The sequence below is a fragment of the Oncorhynchus gorbuscha genome, linkage group LG19 (assembly GCF_021184085.1).
Source record: "Oncorhynchus gorbuscha isolate QuinsamMale2020 ecotype Even-year linkage group LG19, OgorEven_v1.0, whole genome shotgun sequence".
Classification (NCBI taxonomy): domain Eukaryota; kingdom Metazoa; phylum Chordata; class Actinopteri; order Salmoniformes; family Salmonidae; genus Oncorhynchus; species Oncorhynchus gorbuscha.
In genome coordinates this window covers 31799261-31827076 of record NC_060191.1, presented here as the reverse complement: position 1 = coordinate 31827076, position 27816 = coordinate 31799261, and the positions used below count along the sequence as shown (strand labels likewise).

General features: G+C 42.9%; 1 protein-coding gene across 2 annotated transcripts in view; it reads left to right on the top strand.

Moving 5' to 3' along the window:
* The first annotated feature begins 4932 nt into the window (after positions 1-4932).
* The window catches only part of dock10 (dedicator of cytokinesis 10), a 216253-nt gene continuing 193369 nt past the window's right edge, over positions 4933-27816 (top strand). The window contains exon 1 of one of the 2 annotated variants that reach the window (XM_046316183.1): positions 4933-5397. In XM_046316183.1, the coding sequence (XP_046172139.1) occupies positions 5290-5397 (108 nt within the window). In that variant the 5' untranslated portion in view covers positions 4933-5289. The remainder of the gene's footprint in view (positions 5398-27816) is intronic. The other variant, XM_046316182.1, reaches the window with a different exon arrangement.

Below are 27816 nucleotides of genomic sequence, written 5' to 3'. Positions count from 1 at the left end.
AGCTGCAGTAGAGCTATATGCAAATAGTTCATTGCATATAGTGCATTCGGAAAGTATTCAGACCCCTTCCTTTTTTTCCACATTTTGTTAACGTTACAGCCTTATTCTAAAATGGATTCAATAAATAAAAAATCATCATCAATCTACCCACAATACTCCATAATGACAAAGTGAAAACAGGTTTATAGAAATGTTTGCAAATGTATATATATATATACACAATAAATACATTCCAAAAGGACAACCGTCTCTGCAGCTCTTCGCCAATCAGGCCTTTATGGTAGAGTGGCCAGACGGAAGCCACTCCTCAGTAAAAGGCACCTAAAGGACTCTCAGACCATGAGAAACAAGATTATCTGATCTGATGAAACCAAGGTTGAACTCTTTGGCCTGAATGCCAAGTGTCACATCTAGAGGAATCCTGGCACCATCCCTATGGTGAAGCATGGTAATGGCAGCATCAGGCTGTGGGGATGTTTTTTAGTGGCAGGGACTGGGAGACTAGTCAGGATCGAGGGAAAGATGAATGGAGCAAAATACAGAGAGATACTTGATGAAAACCTGCTCCAGAGCACTCAGGACCTCAGACTGGGGCGAATGTTCACCTTCCAACAGGACAATGACCCAAAGCACACAGCCAAGACAACACAGTAGTGGCTTCGGGACAAGTCCTTGAGTGGCACCGCCACAGCCCGGACTTGATCCCGATCTAACATCTCTGGAGTGACCTGAAAATAGATGTGCAGGCACTCCCCATCCAACCTGACAGAGCTTGAGAGGATCTGCAGAGAAGAATGGGAGAAACTCCCCAAATACAGGTGTGCCAAGCTTGTAGCATCATACCCAAGAAGACACAAAGCTGTAATCGCTTCCAAAGGTGCTTCAACAAAGTACTGAGTAAAGGGTCTGAATACATTACATTGACATTTAAGTCATTTAGCAGACGCTCTTATCCAGAGCGACTTACAAATTGGATACTTACAGTACCCAGTCAAAAGTTTGGACACATCTACTCATTCAAGGGTTTTTCTTTATTTGTACTATTTTCTACATTGTAGAATAATAGTGGAGACATCAAAACTACGAAATAACACATATGGAATCATGTAGTAACAAAAAAGTGTTAAACAAATCCAATTAGATTTGAGATTCCTCAAAGTAGCCAGTCTTTGCCTTGATGACAGCTTTGCATACTCTTGGCATTCTCTTAACCAGCTTTGTGAGGTAGTCACCTGGAATGCATTTCAATTAACAGTTGTTAAAAGTTAATTTATGGAATTTCTTTCCTTTTTAAAGTGTTAAATCAAGTGTTATTTTTGTACCAGTTCATAAATTGGTACATCGAAAATCTCTTCCCATTTATTTTGCAACCTCTATGGCGCAGCTGTCCATATTTTTGTCCTCAAATGAAACTGGTATATTTGTCTATTTATGCCATTTTTTTCAGCCAATTTGTATCTTTAATATATGGCAGACAAACAGGTTCCCTACCTTCTCCCTTTTCCACTTGCCTCCTACATTTTTGTGATTATGCTGCAATCAATTGGTTGTAAGTTTGGATTGAGCAGACATTCTGATATATTTTCGATAACTCCACCATTTCTATTCCTAATATCGTTAATAAATATATTACTTTTTCTTTATTCCATAAAGAATGTTTTTTTTAAAATTCATCACTATATTTGAGTTTAACCATAACATTTGTTGTAATATTTGTTCTATCTTTATGGAGGATAAAACTGCAATTTTAACCAGCTTTTTACAGTCTTGTTTAAGAAAGGCGATACTTAAAAACAACAACATTTTCAGTAAATCAGAAATGAGGAGCTGTAATCTGTATAAAAGCAAAAAAAAACATTTTTTAAACAAAGGATTAGCCTTTAATAATCTACTGGAGAACCATTTGTGGTTTAAGCATGACTTTTGTATGAGTGAAGCTTTTGGTGAGAGGTTTAAAGATTTAATTTGGAATAATTTTAGCCCTCCAAACTCATATTCATGATATAATTAGGTACGCTTAATTTTGTCAGGCTTAGCATTCCAAATAAAATGAAATCTGTTTTTTGCGAGTCGTCTAGAGTAGGTAGCGCCATAAACTGGGTTAGGACCAAAGAGTTAATCAATGTGATTTTTCATGACTAGACACGTAGACTATTAAAAACACACAACATATGTCCCATCAGCCATAATCACTTTATTCTGTATTGATATGTTTCTTTACTTTATGATGTCTGTTTACTTTGCAATAGACACAATTTGGCAGCTTGAAGAGAATAAATCCTCTCTACATCAAAAACTCCATATCACTGAGAGGATGTATAGACAGACTGAACAAGCTGTAAGTGGATGTGATATTAGTTTGATCATGTTCGGATTTGTTCTCATTCACATGACATTGGTGTTTGTCCTTTCACAGGACCAAAGCCCTGATTCAAGGCAAACACGAGGAAAAGCAACATGTAAGTAAGCCTAAGTATAAGACAGCCTGCCAACTACTGATCCATAATCGATCAATATTGAACTAAGCTTCCAAGTACTTAAACTAAACCATAAGCCCCAGGATCAACACTCCTATTGAGTCATATTTATGTGATCGGGTGTCTTTGCACACATTTCTAATGCATTTCTAATGGGTTCTAGTCACGACTCGGTGTCTGTCCGTGTCCTTCCTCTCGGTCTTCATCCACATACCGGTCTCTCACTAGCTTCTACTTCCTACTACAGAAGGATATCCCGGTCTCCTTTAAAAAAAATAAGAACATAAGAAAAGTTTATTGATGAGTGTACATCTGAATAGATCCTATAGAAAGGGATTTCATCCCATTTTTAACCCTAAAACGTACTTTGCACATTCATCTTCTGCCGATCTACCATTCCAGTGTTTAATTGCTATATTGTAATTACTTCACCACCATAGCCTATTTATTTCCTTAACTTACCTCATTTGCACTCACTGTATATATACTTTTTTTCTCTACTGTATTATTGACTGTATGTTTTTGTTTATTCCATGTGTAACTCTGTGTTGTTGTGTGTCGAATTGCTACGCTTTATCTTGGCCAGGTCGCAGTTGCAAATGAGAACTTGTTCTCAACTAGCCAACCTGGTTAAATAAAGGTGAAAATAAAAATGAAATAAATTTTACATTCTATGAGACTTAAACCTACAGCAACAACCCTTTTGGGGATGTTGAGTGTTTATGCCGAGCTCACGTGCTCGTCGGAACTTCCTACTTTCTAGTTGTGATGTCGAAAATACGATTTTGTTTCATTCCTGTGCTTTTTGGTCAGAATAATTATTCAACCAATACGATTTTAGTTAGCTTGACAAGCTAGGTGACGTTGGTAATAATAAAGTTAGCTAGCTTGCTTAACATTGACAGTATGGCCAAACTAGCTTACATTATCAAATGTCAAATGTAACCTAATTATCCACATTGATAAGGTTGTAGTTATATTTTGGTTGAAAATGTAAAAGGACAGTGGTGAAACGTCACAACTCTGAAAACAAACCTCTCTCAGTTTCCCAAATGTAATTTCGATTTGGAGAGTCGTTCAAGTTAACATTCCTAGTTGGAACTAGGAAGATGCATAACTCCGATAGCACGTGAACTTGGCATTAGTCAATATCTACTCTTATAGGTACATTGTGGGCAGTTGTCTATAAGTGCTGTGATTTTCTTTCTAGGATTTTTCAACTAACCTCAGAGAATCAGAAAATAAGCGAACCTGGTTTCCTGACCAAGACCACCCCCAAGCCCCTGAAAACAGTACTTGAAAAACTGCAAAGTCCTGAAAGCCTTCAAAGCACTAAACATCTTCAAGAAAATTAAGAAATGAAGGCAATGCATACAATTGCAAATTTGGTGTAATTATTATTTCTCATACAGCTGCACTATTGAAGAGTGGACAAACGGGGGAGCCAGAGTACAATAAATGAGTACGGATTCCTTATTCCATCAAACAACGGATAAATCTTCTTTAGAATCAACTAAGCTAAATTGGACACGTGTTTTATGGAAACTTATGCGGTAGGTCTCCTTAGACATCATCCAACTATTTAAAAATGCGGATGTCTGCGCTGTTGCCTTAAGGTAAGATGCAAGTCCATAGAGCTTTTAACTGCCAAGATCTCCATGGAAGCCACATTTCCCATTAATTACCAAAGCCAAATGGTAGGCCTATGTAGTACTCTATTATCTAAGTCTCCATGGCTATTTTGGCGACGGGAAACACCCACGCGAAGGTCGATGTGTCCTCACTTTGCAACACAGACTCAAGAAACCAAAACATCTAGACATTTTGACACCCGTGGATGGGATGGTTCACTTGAATGCTTTGTGCAGAAGCACAAGAGTGGACGAATGTATCTATTGGATTGCCATCATCATATAGGAATCGTGTTTTCAGAAGGACATAGGCTATGGTTTGGACTTGTCAAATGTATAGGACATTTTGCGTTGATTCCTTACAGCTAACATTGTCATTAATGCAAAATAGTACTTGTTAATGGTTCAATGCGAACATACCAGATAGGCATATTGATCATATCCGACGATGGCTTGTAAATTCAACGTGGATATACAATATAGTGCCCAACAATGTTGCAACCATGCCACAGCGTTGTGTAGCCTATTATGATAATGCTACCTATAGAAGAAAAAAACACATTAATGAACGACTTGCACTAGCCTATTCCACCACAATAGGTCGCTGTGTGACCATTTTCCCTCCCTCTCTAACGATGGTCCTGAGTGGACTGCTGATGAGTTGATGACATTCTGGATGTTAATTCTCCTCTCTCTCTGGCCTGGTCTAGGCTTGTGGCAGAGGCCAAATTATGGGCATAATGGTCACTGTTATTGCAAGCCTTTTAGAATTTAGTTGTATGACCAATTTGAACGTTTCGTAGATTTATAGCAACATATAATCCTCATCAAATAGCAGGGCGTACTGTGTTTGGGAAAATCCAGCCTATGTTAAATTATTAAGACGTTAATAGTTTAAAGGCTTCTTGCAGCCCAGGGGTTGGAGAGAGATGGCCATTAGTACCGCTTCCTTTGACTCTGTAGCGCACGGGCATTGGTAGAATCTCGCTGAATAGGCATCTGTAGCCTACGCAAGCAGGGCTGCTGTGTAGTACTAGTAGCCTAGTAGAAGCAGCAGCGAGACTAGGAGGGGAGCAGAGCCGTTGCTGTCGTATACATTGGATTTGCAATAGACAAACGCGTTGGAAATCTGAGCGAACGTCGGCGCTTTGAACCAGAGATATAGTGTGGACCGTTCTGAAATGGCAGCGGAATCGACCCGGAGATTCACGAAGAACCTGCTCAAGCCCGGGAGTGCCGCGGAGATAAGGCAGACGGCATCCAATGCTGTCAGGCATTCGACAGTGACGGTGGGTCAATGGGAAAAACAAAGGTTATGACTGTACCTTATTCAGTAATGCTGAGTAGGCCTATATTGTTAGAGCTCAACGTGTAGTGTTGTTTTTTTCACTCACCGTCCCCCCTGTACCTACAATGACGCTATAGCCACCCATTGATTTTGAATTGATTGTTGGAGATGCGAGCCGCACCATTGCGCCCAGATCCTGACGAACTTGACATTCATAATTGTGTTAATGCGATTTGGGTTGAATGAACACAGCTGCTAAATTTGAATGGTGATATCAACTGTGATATGCCTGCAAGTTTTCGGCGAAGGGGAGTTTGTCTTGATGCTGCGAGAGACAATGTTGCATTCATGTAAAGGATTTTATTGAATGGGCTACAATGTTGCATTTGAAGAGGATATGGGTCGAGGTTGTGAATGCGTATTCTTGGCATTGCCCACCTCAACGTTTTAAATGTAAGGTGATTTGCTGCTCAAATCGAAGCAGCCTTGTATTCTCCAGTGATTTTCGGAGGATATGGGTCGAGGTTGTGAATGCGTATTCTTAACGTTGCCCATCTCAACGTTTTAAATGTAAGGAGATTGGCTGCTAAAATCGAAGCAGCCGTGTATTCTCTAGTGGTTTTCGGTATTTTCCATGCTGCCTCCGGGAAATAAATAAATAATGGACCTGGTTGTAGCCTAGTCCTTATCTTTCCGCGGGAAATGCCCTCCTGCTTCAAGCTGAAGATACTGAATGACGTACGCGGCAGTAACATCATCCCAGTTGTGGGTAAATAATATATAAAAAATAATAATAATGCAAATACAAAAATATCCATAATTCAAATTTTAAAAAAATAATCACACATTTCGGTTGGATTGACATTGAATTAACATGAATTGGCTCTGGCAGATGTTTGTTTAGTGCTACCAGTGGAGGCTGCTCAGAGGAGGACGTGAAGGACCATCCTCAGTCAATTTGATTTAAAAAAATTGTGAAATATTAAAAAAGTTATTCTACTGTGATAGGAATATATTTAGTATAGTTTTATGTCACCTAACCAATGATTAAAACACACTGTTTTTCAATGAAGGTCCACTGTTGCTTTTACAGCACTCTCTGGGGTAGCATCATGGTGTAGCCGGAGGACAGCTAGTTTTAGTCTTCCTCTGGGTACATTGACTTCAATACAAAACCTAAGAAGCTCATGGTTCTCACCCCTTCCATAGACTTACACAGTAATTATGACAACTTCCGGAGGGCGTCCTCCAACCTATCAGAGCTCTTTTGCAGCATGAACTGACATGTTGTCCACCAATCAAAGGACCAGAGAATGAATCTAGTACTGAAAGCATAAGCTACATCTAGCTAGCACTGCAGTGCATAAAATGTGGTGAGTAGTTGACTCAAAGAAAAAGACAATAGTTGAACAGTTTTGAACAAATTCTTCCCTTTAAAAAATGACTTAGAAGCAGAGAGCTATATATTGGCCAGAAAATGCAGCTAGCTAGTTTAGCCTAGTCAAACACCTGGCTCAAACAGCAAGGGATGCTATGTTAGCTAGCTGACCATGGCTATCCAACAGTGGAAGTCTGCCAAGTCAAGGTAGGCTTTTGGTTTTAGAAACGTATTGCCACCAGGGCCCACCGGTGTAACTGCTAAACTGCTTTCTGTACACCTCGTGATTGTTTTCTAACGTTTTAATTCTAGTAGCCATGTTGACTATGACGTTAGCTAATATGGTGACAATGTAGGCTGTGAGCACTGTAGAGTGTGTAGATGCAAGAAGGAATATACAATGAGCAAAGTGATCATGCTGTTTGTATGTGGCTGCTATGAACGTGAACTGTGTTTACGGGTGATCAGGGGTGTGTTCATTCCACCAATTCTGTTTAAAACATGTTCCTTAAACGGAAGCAAAGGCAACAAAATGGGGATAAACATACCTGAATTTGTCCAATAGAAGCTCTTGTTTGGTATTGAATGTGTCACTGTCTAGCACCTTGATTACTAAAATATTTCCGTATGTGTTCTTTTCTTTTCTTTGTAAACTAGGTTGTAGCAACCTCGTGATGGGTAGAGGAAACATTTGGGTATCATTATAGTTAGCCTAAACCTAGCAATGTGACATTGAACTGGATGAATGTAATATGAATGACAGTCATCCAATATGCTGTAATAGAAATAAGGCCATGCTCATGAAAAAACAAACATCGTCCTCCCTCACCTTAAACGGCACCGACCGCCACTAGTGCCTATCTATAGATCTGGCCTGTGTGTGTGTGTGTGTGTGTGTGTGTGTGTGTGTGTGTGTGTGTGTGTGTGTGTGTGTGTGTGTGTGTGTGTGTGCGCACGTGTGTTGTGCTTGAGGTGCATGCTAATATCTCAGCTTTGATTCTCAATTCTCCCTCATTTTTCTCATCTCTCCTTTTATTTTCAATCATTATTTTTGGAGACAGATCTTCACTATGGGTTTCTATGCTATTCTCTCTGCTTTTATCAGTACATCAGTGTTGGATGTGTGAGGTGTTAGAAATGATTCTGAGGTATCTGTCACCCTGGCTGTCACATCAAGTCTTAACGTTACTGCCACCACAGCTCTGAAATGACATTTGTGGTTTAAGGTGAAGTTTCCCCCAGATCTTCGATCAGTATTGCATTTTCCCCAGTAATGGTTAAGGTTAGGATTGGAGGAGGGGAAGCTGACACTAGATCTGTACCTACGGGCAGCGACAATTATAGAGGAGTGGGAAAACCCAGTGACTCACTTTCATTATGACAGGTCCTTGCCCACCATTTGTGCCAAGCCTGTATAGTCACACACACACACACACACACACACACACACACACACACACACACACACACACACACACACACACACACACACACACACACACACACACACACACACACACACACACACACACACACACACACACACACACACACACACACACACACACACACAGTGCTAGGATGTGACAGTGTTTGACACCTGATATCCGCCTGATGACTCATCTGACAGGTAAAGGACAGGACAAATCCTCTTTCCCTCTCTGTGTGTGCATACATTGTGTGAATGACTGTGTGGGGTTGCATGTCCATGTGTGTGATGCCTAGTCTCCCTGATGACTCACCTGACAGGTAAAGGGCAGGACAAATCCTATTTCGCTCTGTGTGCTTGTGTGTGTGTGTGTGTGTGTGGCTAATGTATTATCCAGGAGCGAGCCATGATGTGAAGGGAGGGGTTGCTTGTCCGTGTGTGTGATGCCTAGTCTCCCTGATGACTCACCTGACAGGTAAAGGACAGGACAAATGCAACTTTCATTATTACAGGTCTTTAGATGTGGGGATGACATATGTACAATGTAAAGGAACAGGTGATGTGTGTGTGTGTGTGTGTGTGTGTGTGTGTGTGTGTGTGTGTGTGTGTGTGTGTGTGTGTGTGTGTGCGCGTGAGCTCGTGCAGTCGTACATTGTGTGTGTCAAAATCTAATCAAATCAAAGTTCATTAGTTGCGTACACAGATTTGCAGATGTTATTGCAGGTGCAGTGAAATGCTTATGTTTCTAGCTCCAAAAGTGCAGTAACATCTAGCAATTCAATAAACAAAAAATGTGTATACATTTAAGAAATATCAGAACAAGTAACATGAGAACGAGCAATGATTCCGGAATACACTACCGTTCAAAAGTTTGCGGTCACCTAGAGATGTCCTTGTTTTTTAAATAAAAAAATAACATCAAATTGGTCAGAAATACAGTGGAGACATTGTTATTGTTGTAAATGTATGTGGACACCTGGTCATTGATATGGAGTTGGTTTTGCTGCTATATGTCCACTCTTCTGGGAAGGCTTTCCACTAGATGTTGGAACATTGCCGTAGGGACTTGCACAAGAACATTAGTGAGGCCGGGCTCTGATTTTGCGCGATTAGGCCTGACTCGCAGTCTGCGTTCCAATTCATCCCAAAGGGGTTTGATGGGGTTGAGGTCAGGGCTTTGTGCAGGCCAGTCAAATTCTTCCACACTGATCTCGACAAACCATTTCTGTATGGACCTCGCTTTGTGCCAGGGGGCATTGTCTTGCTGAAACAGGAAAGGGCCTTCCCCAAACTGTTGCCACAAAGTTTGAAGCACAGAATCGTCTAGAATATTGTATGCTGTAGCGTTAAGATTTACCTTCGCTGGAACTAAAGGAGCCTAGCCCGAACCACGAAAAACAGCCCCAGACCATTATTCCTCCTCCACTAAACTTTACAGTTGGCACAATGCATTGGGGTAGGTAGAGTTCTCCTTGCATCCGCCAAACCCAGATTCATCCGTCGGACTGCCAGATGGTGAAGCGTGATTGATCACTCCAGAGATTGCATATCCACTGCTCCAGAGTCCAATAGCAGCAAGCGTTTACACCACTCCAGCCGAGGCTTGGCATTGCACATGGTGATCTTAAGCTTGTGTGTGGCTGCTTGGCAATGGAAACCCATTTCATGAAGCTCCCAACGAACAGTTATTGTGCTGACGTTGCTTTCAGAGGCAGTTTGGAACTCGGTAGTGAGTGTTGCAACCGAGGACAGACAATTTTTTACGTGCTTCAGCATTCAGTGGTTCCGTTCCTAGATTTTTCCACTTCACAATAACAGCACTTACACTTGATCCTGGCAGCTCTAGCAGGGTAGGCATTTGATGAACTAGGTGATGATCCCTGCTGTAGGCTGTCTCGTCATTCTTGGTAATCAGGCCTACCACTGATGTGTCGTCAGCAAACTAGATGATTGAGTTGGAGATGTGCATAGCCACGCTGTCATTGGTGAACAGGGAGTACAGGAGGGGGCTGAGCACGCACCCCTGTGGAGGCGGATATGTTGTTGCCTACCTTCACCGCCTGGGGTCGGGCTGTTAGGAAGTCTATGAACCAGTTTCACAGCTTGGAGGGCACTATGGTGTTGAAGACTGAGCTGTAGGCGATGAACAGCATTCTCACATAAGTATTCCTCTTTTCCAGGTGGGATAGGGCAATGTGCAGTGCAGTGGTGATTGCATCATCTGTGGATCTGTTGGGTTGGTATGACAATTGTAGTGGGTCTAGGTCTAAGGTGTCGGGGAAGGTGATATGATTCTTAACTAGCCTCTCAAAGCACTTCATGATGGCAGAAGTGAGGGCTACTGGCCGATAGTGATTTAGTTCAGTTACAGTGCCTTACACAAGTATTCATCCCCCATGGCGTTTTACCTATTTTGTTGCATTACAACCTGTAATTTAAATAGATTTTTATTTGGATTTAATGTAACGGACATACACAAAATAGTTTTTAATTTGGTGAAGTGAAATGGGAAAAAATTTAATTATTCAAAAAAGAAAAGACGGAAAAGTGTTGCGTGCATATGTATTCACCTCTTTTTCTACGAAGCCCCTAAATAAGATCTGGTGCAACCAATTACCTTCAGAAGTCACAAAATGTGTTAGATTGCACACAGGTAGACTTTATTTAAGTGTCACATGATATATATATATATATATATACAGTGCCTTGCGAAAGTATTCGGCCCCCTTGAACTTTGCGACCTTTTGCCACATTTCAGGCTTCAAACATAAAGATATAAAACTGTATTTTTTTGTGAAGAATCAACAATAAGTGGGACACAATCATGAAGTGGAACAACATTTATTGGATATTTCAAACTTTTTTAACAAATAAAAAACTGAAAAATTGGGCGTGCAAAATTATTCAGCCCCCTTAAGTTAATACTTTGTAGCGCCACCTTTTGCTGCGATTACAGCTGTAAGTCGCTTGGGGTATGTCTCTATCAGTTTTGCACATCGAGAGACTGAATTTTTTTCCCATTCCTCCTTGCAAAACAGCTCGAGCTCAGTGAGGTTGGATGGAGAGCATTTGTGAACAGCAGTTTTCAGTTCTTTCATTTACATTACATTACATTTAAGTCATTTAGCAGACGCTCTTATCCAGAGCGACTTACAAATTGGTGCATTCACCTTATGACATCCAGTGGAACAGTCACTTTACAATAGTGCATCTAAATCTTAAAGGGGGGGGTGAGAGGGAATACTTATCCTATCCTAGGTATTCCTTAAAGAGGTGGGGTTTCAGGTGTCTCCGGAAGGTGGTGATTGACTCCGCTGTCCTGGCGTCGTGAGGGAGTTTGTTCCACCATTGGGGGGCCAGAGCAGCGAACAGTTTTGACTGGGCTGAGCGGGAGCTGTACTTCCTCAGTAGTAGGGAGGCGAGCAGGCCAGAGGTGGATGAACGCAGTGCCCTTGTTTGGGTGTAGGGCCTGATCAGAGCCTGGAGGTACTGAGGTGCCGTTCCCCTCACAGCTCCGTAGGCAAGCACCATGGTCTTGTAGCGGATGCGAGCTTCAACTGGAAGCCAGTGGAGAGAACGGAGGAGCGGGGTGACGTAAGAGAACTTGGGAAGGTTGAACACCAGACGGGCTGCGGCGTTCTGGATGAGTTGTAGGGGTTTAATGGCACAGGCAGGGAGCCCAGCCAACAGCGAGTTGCAGTAATCCAGACGGGAGATGACAAGTGCCTGGATTAGGACCTGCGCCGCTTCCTGTGTGAGGCAGGGTCGTACTCTGCGGATGTTGTAGAGCATGAACCTACAGGAGCGGGCCACCGCCTTGATGTTGGTTGAGAACGACAGGGTGTTGTCCAGGATCACACCAAGGTTCTTAGCGCTCTGGGAGGAGGACACAATGGAGTTGTCAACCGTGATGGCGAGATCATGGAACGGGCAGTCCTTCCCCGGGAGGAAGAGCAGCTCCGTCTTGCCGAGGTTCAGCTTGAGGTGGTGATCCGTCATCCACACTGATATGTCTGCCAGACATGCAGAGATGCGATTCGCCACCTGGTCGTCAGAAGGGGGAAAGGAGAAGATTAGTTGTGTGTCGTCTGCATAGCAATGGTAGGAGAGACCATGTGAGGTTATGACAGAGCCAAGTGACTTGGTGTATAGCGAGAATAGGAGAGGGCCTAGAACAGAGCCCTCGGGGACACCAGTGGTGAGAGCGCGTGGTGAGGAGACAGATTCTCACCACGCCACCTGGTAGGAGCGACCTGTCAGGTAGGACGCAATCCAAGCGTGGGCCGCGCCGGAGATGCCCAACTCGGAGAGGGTGGAGAGGAGGATCTGATGGTTCACAGTATCGAAGGCAGCCGATAGATCTAGAAGGATGAGAGCAGAGGAGAGAGAGTTAGCTTTAGCAGTGCGGAGCGCCTCCGTGATACAGAGGAGAGCAGTCTCAGTTAATATAATAATAATAATAATAATAATAATAATATATGCCATTTAGCAGACGCTTTTATCCAAAGCGACTTACAGTCATGTGTGCATACATTCTACGTATGGGTGGTCCCGGGGATCGAACCCACTACCCTGGCGTTACAAGCGCCATGCTCTACCAACTGAGCTACACAGGACCCCTCAAGTTGAATGACTAGTCTTGAAACCTGACTGATTTGGATCAAGAAGGTCATTCAGAGAGAGATAGCGGGAGAGCTGGCCAAGGACGGCACGTTCAAGAGTTTTGGAGAGAAAAGAAAGAAGGGATACTGGTCTGTAATTGTTGACATCGGAGGGATCGAGTGTAGGTTTTTTCAGAAGGGGTGCAACTCTCGCTCTCTTGAAGACGGAAGGGACGTAGCCAGCGGTCAGGGATGAGTTGATGAGCGAGGTGAGGTAAGGGAGAAGGTCTCCGGAAATGGTCTGGAGAAGAGGGGAGGGGATAGGGTCAAGCGGGCAGGTTGTTGGGCGGCCGGCCGTCACAAGACGCGAGACTTCATCTGGAGAGAGAGGGGAGAAAGAGGTCAGAGCACAGGGTAGGGCAGTGTGAGCAGAACCAGCGGTGTCGTTTGACTTAGCAAACGAGGATCGGATGTCGTCGACCTTTTTTTCAAAATGGTTGACGAAGTTGTCTGCAGAGAGGGAGGAGGGGGAGAGGGGGAGGAGGATTCAGGAGGGAGGAGAAGGTGGCAAAGAGCTTCCTAGGGTTAGAGGCAGATGCTTGGAATTTAGCGTGGTAGAAAGTGGCTTTAGCAGCAGAGACAGAGGAGGAAAATGTAGAGAGGAGGGAGTGAAAGGATGCCAGGTCCGCAGGGAGGCGAGTTTTCCTCCATATCCGCTCGGCTGCCCGGAGCCCTGTTCTGTGAGCTCGCAATGAGTCATCGAGCCACGGAGCGGGAGGGGAGGACCGAGCCGGCCTGGAGGATAGGGGACATAGAGAGTCAAAGGATGCAGAGAGGGTGGAGAGGAGGGTTGAGGAGGCAGAATCAGGAGATAGTTTGGAGAAGGTTTGAGCGGAGGGAAGAGATGATAGGATGGAAGAGGAGAGAGTAGCGGGGGAGAGAGAGCGAAGGTTGGGATTCTCGATTGGATTCAGGTCTGGACTTTGACTTGGCCATTCTAACACCTGGATATGTTTATTTTTGAACCATTCCATTGTAGATTTTGCTTTATGTTTTGGATCATTGTCTTGTTGGAAGACAAATCTCCGTCCCAGTCTCAGGTCTTTTGCAGACTCCATCAGGTTTTCTTCCAGAATGGTCCTGTATTTGGCTCCATCCATCTTCCCATCAATTTGAACCATCTTCCCTGTCCCTGCTGAAGAAAAGCAGGCCCAAACCATGATGCTGCCACCACCATGTTTGACAGTGGGGATGGTGTGTTCAGGGTGATGAGCTGTGTTGCTTTTATGCCAAACATAACATTTTGCATTGTTGCCAAAAAGTTCAATTTTGGTTTCATCTGACCAGAGCACCTTCTTCCACATCTTTGGTGTGTCTCCCAGGTGGCTTATGGCAAACTTTAAACAACACTTTTTATGGATATCTTTAAGAAATGGCTTTCTTCTTGCCACTCTTCCATAAAGGCCAGATTTGTGCAATATATGACTGATTGTTGTCCTATAGACAGAGTCTCCCACCTCAGCTGTAGATCTCTGCAGTTCATCCAGAGTGATCATGGGCCTCTTGGCTGCATCTCTGATCAGTCTTCTCCTTGTATGAGCTGAAAGTTTAGAGGGACGGCCAGGTCTTGGTAGATTTGCAGTGGTCTGATACTCCTTCCATTTCAATATTATCGCTTGCACAGTGCTCCTTGGGATGTTTAAAGCTTGGGAAATATTTTTTGTATCCAAATCCGGCTTTAAATTTCTTCACAACAGTATCTCGGACCTGCCGGGTGTGTTCCTTGTTCTTCATGATGCTCTCTGCACTTTTAACGGACCTTTGAGACTATCACAGTGCAGGTGCATTTATACAGAGACTTGATTACACACAGGTGGATTGTATTTATCATCATTAGTCATTTAGGTCAACATTGGATCATTCAGAGATCCTCACTGAACTTCTGGAGAGAGTTTGCTGCACTGAAAATAAAGGGGCTGAATAATTTTGCACGCCCAATTTTTCAGTTTTTGATTTGTTAAAAAAGTTTGAAATATCCAATAAATGTCGTTCCACTTCATGATTGTGTCCCACTTGTTGTTAATTGTTCACAATAAATAGAGTTTTATATCTTTATGTTTGAAGCCTGAAATGTGGCAAAAGGTCGCAAAGTTCAAGGGGGCCGAATACTTTCGCAAGGCACTGTATACACCTGTTCTGAAAGGCCCCAGAGTCTGCAACACCACTAAGCAAGGGGCACCACCAAGCAAGCGTTACCATGAAGACCAAGGAGCTCTCCGAACAGGTCAGGGACAAAGTTGTGGAGAAGTACAGATCAGGGTTGGGTTCTAAAACAATAACAGAAACTTTGAACATCCCACAGAGCACCATTTAAATCCATTATTAAAAAATGGAAAGAACAAATCTGCCAAGAGAGGGCCGTCCACCAGGCAAGGAGGCAAGGAGAGCATTAATCAGAGAGGGAACAAAGAGACCAAAGATAACTCTGAAGGAGCTGCAAAGCTCCACAGCGGAGATTGGAGTATCTGGGCATAGGACCACGTTAAGCCGTCCACTCCACAGAGCTGGGCTCTACAGAAGAGTGGCCAGAAAAAAGCCATTGCTTAAAGAAAAAAATAAGCAAACAGGTTTGATGTTTGCCAAAATGCATGTGGGAGACTTCCCAAACATATGAAAGAAGGTACTCTGGTCAGATGAGACTAAAATTGAGCTTTTTGGACGTCAAGGAAATGCTATTTCTGGCACAAACCCAACTTCTCCCATCACCCTGAGAATACCATCCCCACCGTGAAGCATGGTGGTGGCAGCATCATGCTGTGGGGATGTTTTTCATCGGAACGGACTGGGAAACTGGTCAGAATTGAAGGAATGATGGATGGCGCTAACTACAAGGAAGTTCTTGAGGGAAACCTGTTTGTCTTTCAGAGATTTGAGACTGGGACGGAGGTTCACCTTCCAGCAGGACAATGACCCTAAGCATACTGCTAAATCAACACTTGAATGGTTTTAGGGGAAACATTTAAATGTCTTGCAATGGCCTAGTCAAAGCCCAGACCTCAATCCAATTGACAATCTGTGGTATGACTTAAAGATTGCTGTACACTAGCGGAACCCATCCAACTTGAAGGAGCTGGAGCAGTTTTGCCTTGAAGAATGGGCAAAAATCCCACTGGCTAGATGTGCCAAGCTTATAGAGACATACCGCAAGAGACTTGCAGCTGTAATTTCTGCAAAAGGGGACTCTACAAAGTATTTACTTTGGGGGGGGGGGGTGAATAGTTATGCACTCTCAAGTTATCTTATTTCTTGTTTGTTTCACACAAAATATTTTGCTTCTTCAAAGTGGTAGGCATGTTGTGTAAATCAAATTATACAACCCACCCAAACATCTATTTTAAATTCCAGGTTGTAAGGCAACAAAATAGGAAAAATGCCAAGGGGGTTAATACTTTTGCATGCTACTGTACCTTCAGTTTCTTGGGTATAGGAACAATGGTGAACATCATCAAGCAAGTGGGGACAACAGACTGGGATAGGGAGAGATTCAATATGTCCGTAATCACTCCAGCCAGCTGGTCTGCACATGCTTTGAGGATGCGGCTTTGGCCGGCAGCCTTGCGAGGGTTAACACACGTAAATGTATTTCTCATGCCGGCCAGAGAGATCGGGAGCACACAGTCCTCATGAGTTGCATTGTTTTTCTCGAAGTAGGCAAAGAAGGTGTTTACCTACCCGGGAGCGAGGCGTCGGTGTCCGCGACGTGGCTGGCTTTACATTTTAATAATTTAGCTAACACTCTTATCCAGAGTGTCTTACATGCTGACCAGACCAGACCAGACATGTCGCGTGCGCAAGCGTCGCAAAATAAATGTAGAAACCACGTTATTCAATTATTGTACCCACACTGCTCGAGAGCGCCAACGAGCGTATGCGTTGCCAAGGGCTAAAATAGAAATCAGTTCTATTTCTGACGCAGATCACGCTGAAAGTCTTGCCTCTCCCATCTCCTCGTTGGTTATACCCACGTGGTTGATTGAAAGACTAACTGTTGTTGTGGTAATATTATGAAAGTTTAGATGCCAATCACCATATAAATTCAAAGCTGAAAAAGCCTGGAAGGAGGAGAGATGACTAGAAATGATTCGGTTGGCCGTTTTATGTGTGGATGAATAGGCGGAGTAGAAGAACTTGTACATTTCAGGTAAAATAACAACTCAATGTTTATATCCCAGGACAAATTAGCTAGCAACAGCAAGCTAGCTAAATAGGACAAATTAGCTAGCAAGTGCAAGCTAACTAGCTAAATTGCCATACATGTTTAATGCTTTTCGACTTGGACCCAAATTAATGTAATTGGTTTGGGTTCTGTGTTACAGGAGCAATATATGGGTTAAGAGCCTTGCTCAAGGGGACATGAATAGATTTTTCATCTAGTCGGCTTGGGGATTCACACCAGCAACCTTTTGGTTACTGGCCCAACTCGCTTAACCGCTAGGCTACCTGCCGTGGTGAACAGGGTTTACAATATATTATATTTTGATATTGCAGGTTCACCATCAGCGCTAGTTTTGTTAGTTTCGCTTTAAACAAGAATGGTGTATATGGTGTATATTTTTAGATATACGGGGTAAAGTTGATAATTTCATAAAGATGAATCACTTTTGCGAGGCGCACTGCAAGGCCGAAGTGGGATGAAAAGTAGCACCCACTAAACTTCCAAACAGTCAAAACCATTCACATTTTGATATAGGGTTGAAATCCAAAGTTGTGCTATGTATTAATAGCAGTGGCGAACCTTGACTATTGGAGCTAGGACCTCAGTTGTGGAAAAAAATCTGGCGTCATAGATAGAGAACTCGGATGCCTGTGTATACAGAGCATGACTTGAGACCTTTCTTTTGCAAATATCGATAGCAGGAACCACGTTAGAAGAAAATACGGTTGTGCCGCTTCAAAGCAGCATTTGCCAAAACAAACTGTCACTCAAATAGTGTTGGAATGAATTCAACTACACACATTGTTTCAAAACCACGACAGTATATGCTTATCGGAGAGAAAAGAGTTGCACTGTATTCGATGTTCTCCTGCATGCAACATTTTGTTTTTTAAATGCACCAGAACACTAAATGTCATGTACCCGGTACTTCCAATTGCAACATCATTACCTTTGTTTTTACCACACAACCAGTGATCTAAAGTTGAAATAATATTTTACACATTGTATACAAAATGATATGAACGAGAGAGCAGAAAAAAGCAAACTGTAGATGAAATCAAAAAGTCCACTCACCATTATGATTATCATTTAAAAACCATAGTCCTTTATGAAATGGGCAATGGCAGGTTCATATAGCTTTGTCTTTTGATTTTAAATCCGAAAGAAGTTATTTTTCGATTGAGATTAAGGCCAGGGCTGACAGTCGGGCCTGTCCAGTGGTGTTCCTGGAATATGTCTTGATCCTTTTTAGTGCAGAAAATGTTCTTTCTACTGATGCAGTGGACACTGGAATGGTCAAAACTAGACAGGTAAGGAGATACAATTTGGTGCGTACTATCAGTTAATCTCTTCTGCTGGAGGAAGTGGAGCAGATCACCCGGGCCCTTACCCTTGAAGTCAGACACTGAGTAGATAACGGTGAGTTCTGTTTTTAAACCGCGGCAAATCAAATTTAGGGCCATAGCTTTCCTCGAGACAGGAGAATGCAGCGTTTGGAAAGTGGCGTTTCCCTATATATTGGGAACTTTTGTGGGTCAAGGAGGGCAAGATACATGAGCCTTTCATGGTCATTGAACCTGTTTCTTAGCTGAGTGACAATGTTGTCGATGATCGCACTGTGTAGCTGTTGATACTGCCCGCGAACGTCTCCTTGCTTATGTGTTCCATCGTGTTGGCGCCACTCTGGGTTGTCTTCACTTGAGAAAAATACTGCTAGGCCACGAAGATGAGAAAAAAAATAATGTCACAGCTAATTTGTAAACGATAAATATTGATACATTACTAGCTCAAACTCTTAATCTGCAAAAATTACAAGTTAATTAGTGGGTAAAAAAAACAGCCTACATAGATGCCTAGTTTCCCTTATGGCTCAGATCAGGTGTCTACATAGTATTCCCCATAGACATACATCATTTACACACAAACACACACACACACACACACATACAAGTCATCTCAGACATATCCAGCTCAGAGATGCCCAGCTCATTAGCTCTATCATCAGTAAATTTGAATGTAGAATGGAAAATGAATGTCTTTATGCAACAAATGTGAACATGTGAAAACACATCGATTCGTTCTTTAATCAAACAGAATCGCACGGAATCGTTTCACGCTAAAACGTATCGTTCCTGTATCGTAGCCCAGGTATCTAGATACGTAATCAAAATGTTCTTGAAAGGGAAAGATGCACATCCCTAGTAACGAGTTTCCCTGCAGATGAACCGAGATAAGTAAGTGCCACTCTCCATCCTTCCCCATAGGGCCTGCTGGCTCCTGTGCCTCCTGAGGTTGATCGAGCTTCACTGTGTCATCAGCCCAGAGGACAGGGAGGATTGGAAGGCATAGAAATATAATATAGAATCTGTTTCTATGGGGGAGGGGACCATAGAGGTTCTATATGTCATTCTATGGAGGAAACAGCCCAGTTAAACTACTCCTGTAAGCAGGATTATGGTCCATTGGAATTGAAAAGTTACTAAATTCAGGAGGTAAACTGAATTTTTAAATGTTTTTCTCAATCAAGCCATGTTTGCTTTTGAAATTCGAATCACTTCCTAGATTGACTGTCTTTCATTCAAATTGAGCTATTAACACAAGCGTTTCGCTGCACCTGCTATAACATCTGGTAAATTGTGTACGCGACCGATAAACTTTGATTTGATTAGGACAGCCAGCTTCTCATGTACTTCAAGTGCCCTGAGAACATAGTGGAAGATAAAATAAAGGAAATCAGGTCAGCAGAATCAGGCCCTATGGGGGATCGCTCAATGGGGCGTGAGACACTCTCCCTCTATCCCTCCCTTTATCCCTTCTCTCTCTCTCTCCCGGGTCTTCCACCTAAAAAAGCACAAGAAAGAAGATTTCGTTCCTCACCATCTCAGATTGTTCTGGAATTGTTTCTGTGGTTAGAAACAGATACGATTGGCATTCTTGCAACATTATTTTGTTTAAATATAATTGATCTCTGAGAAATTAAGCTAACTGATTGCACCCAAATTGGCCAATTTAATTTATAGGTTTTCAATAAATATTATATCTAATATTATATATTATAATATCTGATTTGTACCTAACTTAGACATGAGGAATCCACAGAAATGGTCAATAGCCATCCACGGACCCTCCACACCCCATGCCAATCCCACCCCAACAACGAGTACATACAGTAGAATCAGTTTTCTATGTCTGACAAGTAGCATTCCGTTCAGAGAAATTAGTCATTGAAGTTGCTTAATGTCCAAATCTACATCCTGATATTACCAACGTCTGACCACTAGAATCCCCCGTCAATGTTAGAGGGATAGTTCACCCATATGACAAAATTAAATATTGGTTTCCTTACCCTGTAAGCAGTCTATGGACAAGGTATGACAGCCATCCATGGTTTTGTTTTACACTCTTTCAAATAAACTCAGCAAAAAAAATAAACGTCCTCTCATTGTCAACTGCGTTTATTTTCAGCAAACTTAACATGTGTAAATATTTGTATGAACATAACAGGATTCAACTACTGAGACATAAACTGAAACTGAAGTTTCACAGACATGTGACTAACAGAAATTGAATAATGTGTCCCTGAACAAAGGCGGGGTCAAAATCAAAAGCAACAGTCATTACCTGGTGTGGCCACCAGCTGCATTAAGTACTGCAGTGCATCTCCTCCTCATAGACTGCACCAAATTTGCCAGTTATTGCTGTGAGATGTTACCCCACTCTTCCACAAAGGCACCTGCACCTTCCTGGACATTTCTGGGGGGAATGGCCCTTGCCCTCACCCTCCGATCTAATTGGTCCCAGATGTGCTCAATGGGATTGAGATCCGGGCTCTTCGCTGGCCATGGCAGAACACTGACATTCCTGTCTTGCAGGAAATCACTCACAGAACGAGCAGTATGGCTGGTGGCATTGTCATGTCAGGATGAGCCTGCAGGAAGGGTACCACATGAGGGAGGAGGATGTCTTCCCTGCAATGCACAGCGTTGAGATTGCCTGCAGTGACAACAAGCTAAGTCCAATGATGCTGTGACACACCTCCCCAGACCATGACGGACCCTCCATCTCCAAATCGATCCCGTTCCAGAGTACAGGCCTCGGTGTAATGCTCATTCCTTTGACGATAAACGTGAATCTGACCATCACCCCGGGTGAGACAAAACCGCCACTTCTCTGTGAAGATCAGAAATCTGTATTTTTGGACGCCGATTATTATTGTTCTTGTATTTTTGTTATTGTATTTTTTACACCTTTGTCTAAATATTGTTGTTACATTGTACAACCTTCACTGTTATGTCATAATTACGTAAAATTCTGGCAAATGAGTTCGCAGTGAGCCAGGCTGCCCAAACTGTTGCACATACCCTGACTCTGCGTGCAATGAACGCAAGAGAATTTCACCTGGTTAATATTGCCTGCTAACCTTGATTTCTTTTAGCTAAATATGCAGGTTTAAAAATATATACTTCTGTGTATTGATTTTAAGAAAGGCATTGGTGTTTATGGTTAGGTACAGTCATGCAACGATTGTGCTTTTTTCACAAATGCGCTTTTGTTAAATCATCCCCCAGCGTTGCATCAATTATATGCAACGCAGGACATGCTAGATAAACTAGTAATATCATCAACCATGTGTAGTTAACTATTGATTATGATTGATTGATTGTTTTTTACAAGTTAAATTTAATGCTAGCTGGCAACTTACCTTGACTTCTACTGCATCCCGTAACAGGCAGGCTCCTCATGGAGTGCAATGAGAGGCAGGTGGTTAGAGCATTGGACTAGTTAACCGTAAGGTTGCAAGATTGAATCGCAGAGCTGACAAGGTAAAAATCTGTCGTTCCGCCCATGAACAAGGCAGTTAACCCACCGTTCCTAGGCCGTCATTGAAAATAAGAATGTGTTCTTAACTGACTTGCCTAGTTAGACTTAGGGATGCCACCCGTTAGATAAAATACCGAACGGTTCCGTATTTCACTGAAATGATAGTTTCCGGATTCGACCATATTAATGACCAAAGACTCGTATTTTTGTGTGTTATTATGTTATATTAAGTCTATTATTTGATATTTGATAGAGCAGTCTGACTGAGCGATAGTAGGCAGGGGCAGGCTCGTAAGCATTCATTCAAACAGCACTTTCGTGTGTTTTGCCAGCAGCTCTTCGCAAGCACAGCGCTGTTTATGACTTCAAGCCTAATGGCTGGTGTAACTGATGTGAAATGGCTAGCTAGTTAGCGGGGTGCGCTCTAATAGCGTTTGAAACGTCACTCGCTCTGAGACTTGGAGTAGTTATTCCCCTGGTGGGTAACGCTGCTTTGAGTGTGGCTGTTGTCGATGTGTTTCTGGTTCGAGACCAGGGAGGGAAGCTATACTGTTACACTGGCAATACTAAAGTGCCTATAAGAACATCCAATAGTCAAAGGTATATGAAATACAAATGGTATAGAGAGAAATAGTCCTATAAATACTATATTAACTACAACCTAAAACCTCTTACCTTGGAATATTGAAGTCTCATGTTAAAAGGAACCACCAACTTTCATATGTTCTGAGCAAGGAACTTAAACGTTAGCTTTTTTACATGGCACATATTGCACTTTTACTTCTCCAACACTTTGTTTTTGCATTATTTAACTCAAATTGAACATGTTTCATTATTTATTTGAAGCTAAATGGATTTTTATTGATGTAAACCCTTTACAATGAAGATCTATTTGGATTTTTACAAATTATCTTTGAAAGACAGGGTCCTAAAAAAGCGATGTAGGTACCATTCATTTGGATTTGTGTCACACATGCTAAAAGTTAGCATTTTAAACAGTGGCCAGGTAAAAAAAAAAGCATGGGTTGCTGTCATATCTTGTCCATAAAGTGCTTATAGGATAAGGAAACCAATATGTCATTTGGGTGAACTATCCCTTTAACATTAAGGGGAGTGGGATTCTTATTTTTTTTTAAATAACTTAATCGTAGGAACAGCTACATCTAGTGGTCAGAACCTTGGTATCAGGATGTAGGATCGGACATAAACCAACCAACTTCAACGACTAATTTCTCTGAACAAGGGGGAAAAAACTTCACCAAATTCACTGAGAATACATTACATAGGATGAAGAAACAGTATTCCAAGCCGCAGTTCCATACTACTTGTCAGACATAGAGAACTGATACTGTATACTTGTTGTTAGGTTGGGATTACTGTGGGGTGTTAGGGGTCCATGGGTGGCTTTTGAGCATTTATTTGCTTTCCTCAATGTTCGAAAACAGTTTGGTCCAAATCGAATGTTAGGTACTATATTTATTGAAAATTATATGAATTCTGTCAATTTAAAAATGCCAATTGGGGTGCAGCCAATTAGCTTCATTTCTCAGAGACCAAATTATATTTCAACAACATAATGTTGTAGGAATGCTAATCTCACCTAACTGTAGAAATTATTTCAGATCAATCTGAGATGGTGGGTGTCATGGCTTGATGAAATGACATGGAATGACCCTCTCTCTCTCGCTATCTCTAGCCTTCTTTCGCTCTCCCTCTCTTTCTTCCCCTCTCTTTCTTCCCCTCTTCATTGGCACTTCCTGTCTCACATTGGCTTTCCCCTCAAATGTTCCTCTGTGTTTTTCTCAGTCCTGTCCTGCAGCCTCCACAACTACAACACATGGGTCATGCTCTGGGTTTGCTGGTTGATAGAAAGGTGTTTTGTGTGTGTGTGTGTTGGTTTGAGTGCCCTTGAAATGCACCCAACATCAGAGGCAGGTCAAACTCTCTGTGGGGCCTAGTGTGTGTGTGTGTGTGTGTGTGTGTGTGTGTGTGTGTGTGTGTGTGTGTGTGTGTGTGTGTGTGTGTGTGTGTGTGTGTGTGTGTGTGTGTGTGTGTGTGTGTGTGTGTGTGTGTGTGTGTGTGTGTGTGTGTGTGTGTGTGTGTGTGTGTGTGTGCGTGTTCCCGGGCGAGTGGACATATTGTGTGTGTGTGCATGCTGGTACCAGATTGTCATTGTTTGGACTGAATCCTCTTCCGTCATCATGATCTGAAAACTGTAACAAGGTGACAGCTGTCAGTCATGTAGAGGCCACGCATAACTGCTGTGTTGAACCTGCCCTATGCCCAGACAATTCCCAGAGGATGCCTGGGCACAGTGCCATGCCAGACCAAATGCCAAGTCTCAAAAGACACCCTAGTATTCATTCTATAGTGTACTATTTTTGACCAGAGACGGCGATTTATACAGAACTGCCACATGGGCCTCTGGGTCGGACGTAATACACTATATAGAGAATAGGGTGTAATTTGGGATTCAGACAGGAAATCTCCCTTCCGATCCTGGCTTGTGTCCTGATCTGGCAGGGCTGTATGGGAATTGGCAGGCCAAGACTAGGCTGGACTGATTGACGGGCGGACTGACGGGCTGACTGACACGAGACCAATATGTGTTCTTTGGTCGCCAGGCTGAGGCAGAGAACCCACAGCATCTTCCAAGTAGACATAGTACAGATGTAGGATCTTAATTTGATCACCCTGTTGCAGGAATACTTTCCTCCAATGCAGGACATTTTAAACTTGTAGTGTATTTGAGGTTTATGAAAAAAATCTTTAAATTCCTTCAAAATAATGTCCATTAATTATAATCCACATGAAAATGATAATTTCCTGTTGCTGCAGGATTGTTTTCCTGCAGTAGCAAACTGGCGCAAATGAAGATCATACATCTGTTTTATAAGGAAAGGACACATAACTCTTAAAAGGTCAAAAATGATTTGGCTTTTTCTTCCCCCTCTTCTGGTTTCCATGCTCTTTAGTCTGTATTTGTCCTCTGCACATTGTCAGGACTGGTGTGACTGTGTGAGCCTCTCTCCTTTCATCTCTCTCTACATCACTCTTTTTGCCCTCCACTTTTGTGTGTGTGTGTGTCTCTGTCTCTCCTCTCTATCTATTTAATTCAGCGGGCTTTACCGGCATGGGAAACATATATTAACATTGCCAAAGTAAGTGAAATGGATAATAAACGAGTGAAATAAACGATCAAAAATGAACAGCAAGCATTTACACTCACAAAGTTTCAAAGAAATAGAGACATTTCAAATGTCATATCATTGTCACGGCTGGCTGAAGGACTGGACCAAGGTGCAGCATGGTAAGCGTACATTTCCTTTTTATTGATTGATTGAGAACCACACCCGGCCAAACACATAGAAATAGAAAATCGTAGAAAAAAGGACATAGAATGGCCACCCTAGTCACACCCTGGCCTAACCAAAGTAGAGAATAAAAACCTCTCTATGGCCAGGGCATGACAATCATGGCTATGTACAGTGATATAATGATGTGCAAATAGTTCAAGTACAAAAGGCAAGATAGATAAACATAAATATGGGTTGTATTTAAAATGGTGTTTCTTCTTCACTGGTTGCCCTTTTCTTGTGGCAACAGGTCACACATCTTGCTGCTGTGATGGCACACTGGTATTTAACCCAATAGATGTGAGAATTTATCAAAATTTGTTTTTTTCTGGTAAATTCTTTCCAATGTGTCAAGTAATTATCTTTTTGTTTTCTCATGATTTGGTTGGGTCTATTTGTGTTGCTGTTCCTGTCCTCGGGCTCTGTGGGGTCTATTTGTGATCAGAGCCCCAGGACAAGCTTGCTAAGGAGCCTCTTCTCTAGGTCGCTCTCTCTGTCATTATGTCTCTCTCTCTTTTTCTCTCTATCGTTCTCGTTCGCTCTCTCTCTTGCCCTCTCACACTGCATGCCCTGGGAGCAGAGATGGGGAAAGGGGGAAGGGCAGAAGGGTAGGGCAGGATGTGCATATGTGGAGATCCCCCTCCTCCCCTCCCTTTCCTCTGTTTTATTCTCCTCTCCCTTCTTCTCTAATTTCTTCTCCTCTCTACTCCTTTCATTTTCTCTCCTCCTTTCCTCTCCACTCCTTTCCTCTCCTCTCTTCTTCCTCTGTGTCCCCTGATGAAAAGGGCTCAGTGACTGGGCCCTCGTCTCTCCTCTCACTCTGGGGGTTGTAATCTCTCTCACTCTGGGAGGAGGAGCGGAGGGGGAATGACGAGAGGAATTCCACTGCTCTCCCTCCACATCTGTATGCAGACTGCTCTCTTTCCCTCCTTCTCGTGCCCTCTTTCTCTCTGACCCTTTCCCCCTGTGGTGTGTGTGTGTGTGTGTGTGTGTGTGTGTGTGTGTGTGTGTGTGTGTGTGTGTGTGTGTGTGTGTGTGTGTGAGAGGGCAACAGGATGCCAGAGCAGCATTGTTTTTCTGGGTCTGGTCCAGTACAAACCTCGACCCACAGGACTCTAAAAAGGTCTCCTCTCTTCTTCCACACCACAAACGTGTTTTGTTTTTTACAATTTCATTGATTCCCAATCAAAATCCTATTTTCCTTAACCCAAACCCACAAACCCTAACCTTAAACCTAACCCCTCAGTCTAAAATAGTATGTTTTACTTGTGAGGCTAAATGTCCCAACTTGTCATACTTTTACTTGTTTTACTATCATTTTGAGGACTTCTGTTCCCCACAAGGATAGTAAAACAACACACACACACACTCTCCCCTCTCTCTCGCTCTGCTGGGGTCTTGTCCTCCTTCACTGCTGCTCTCTGTAAACACAGCAGAAACAGTGACTTGTGACCCGAATAGAACATGCCTATAGGGTGTAATGTACATATAGTGACAGGAACAATACAATACTGTACATGCATTAGAGAATATTGATGTTAAACATGTGCCTCGTCCCGAATGGCACCCTAGTCCCTCTGGGCCCTGGTCAAAAAGTAGTGCACTAAATAGGGAATAGGGTGCCATTTGGGACAAAAGCCACAGATTGAGCGCGCAGAGGAATGTCCTCCACTTGCAGTGTAATTATGGTGTGAGGGAGTGGGAGAAGAGGATAAGTATGGGAGGAAGGGAGGGAGAGAGGGAGCTCTTTATGTTATTGAGATGATGAGGTGCTGCAGGTTTCTCCTACTAAACCCTTTAAATGTCACACCATATGGGTGTAACACACACACTCGCAGTAAGCTCTCCATCAATGTCTCTGGGTGCCAGGAATCAAAAGTTATTAACAATTCTATACTGCAGTGCATCTGACTGACAGACACAGACATACAGACACGTGATCAACAGTCAGTCAGACACTTAGACAGACAGACAGACAGACAGACAGACAGACAGACAGACAGACAGACAGACAGACAGACAGACAGACAGACAGACAGACAGACAGACAGACAGACAGACAGACAGACAGACAGACAGACAGACAGACAGACAGACAGACAGACAGAGACAGGATCAACAGTCAGTCACAGACAGGATCAACAGTCAGTCAGACAGACAGAGGATCAACAGTCAGTCAGACAGACAGAGGATCAACAGTCAGTCAGACAGACAGAGGATCAACAGTCAGTCAGACAGACAGAGGATCAACAGTCAGACAGACAGACAGAGGATCAACAGTCAGACAGACAGACAGAAGATCAACAGTCAGACAGACAGACAGAGGATCAACAGTCAGACAGACAGACAGAGGATCAACAGTCAGACAGACAGATAGAGGATCAACAGACAGACACAGACAGACAGACAGACAGACAGACAGACAGATAGACAGACAGACAGGATCAACAGTCAGTCACAGACAGGATCAACAGTCAGTCAGACAGACAGACAGAGGATCAACAGTCAGTCAGACAGACAGACAGACAGGATAAACAGTCAGTCACAGACAGGATCAACAGTCAGACAGACAGACAGACAGACAGGATAAACAGTCAGTCACAGACAGGATAAACAGTC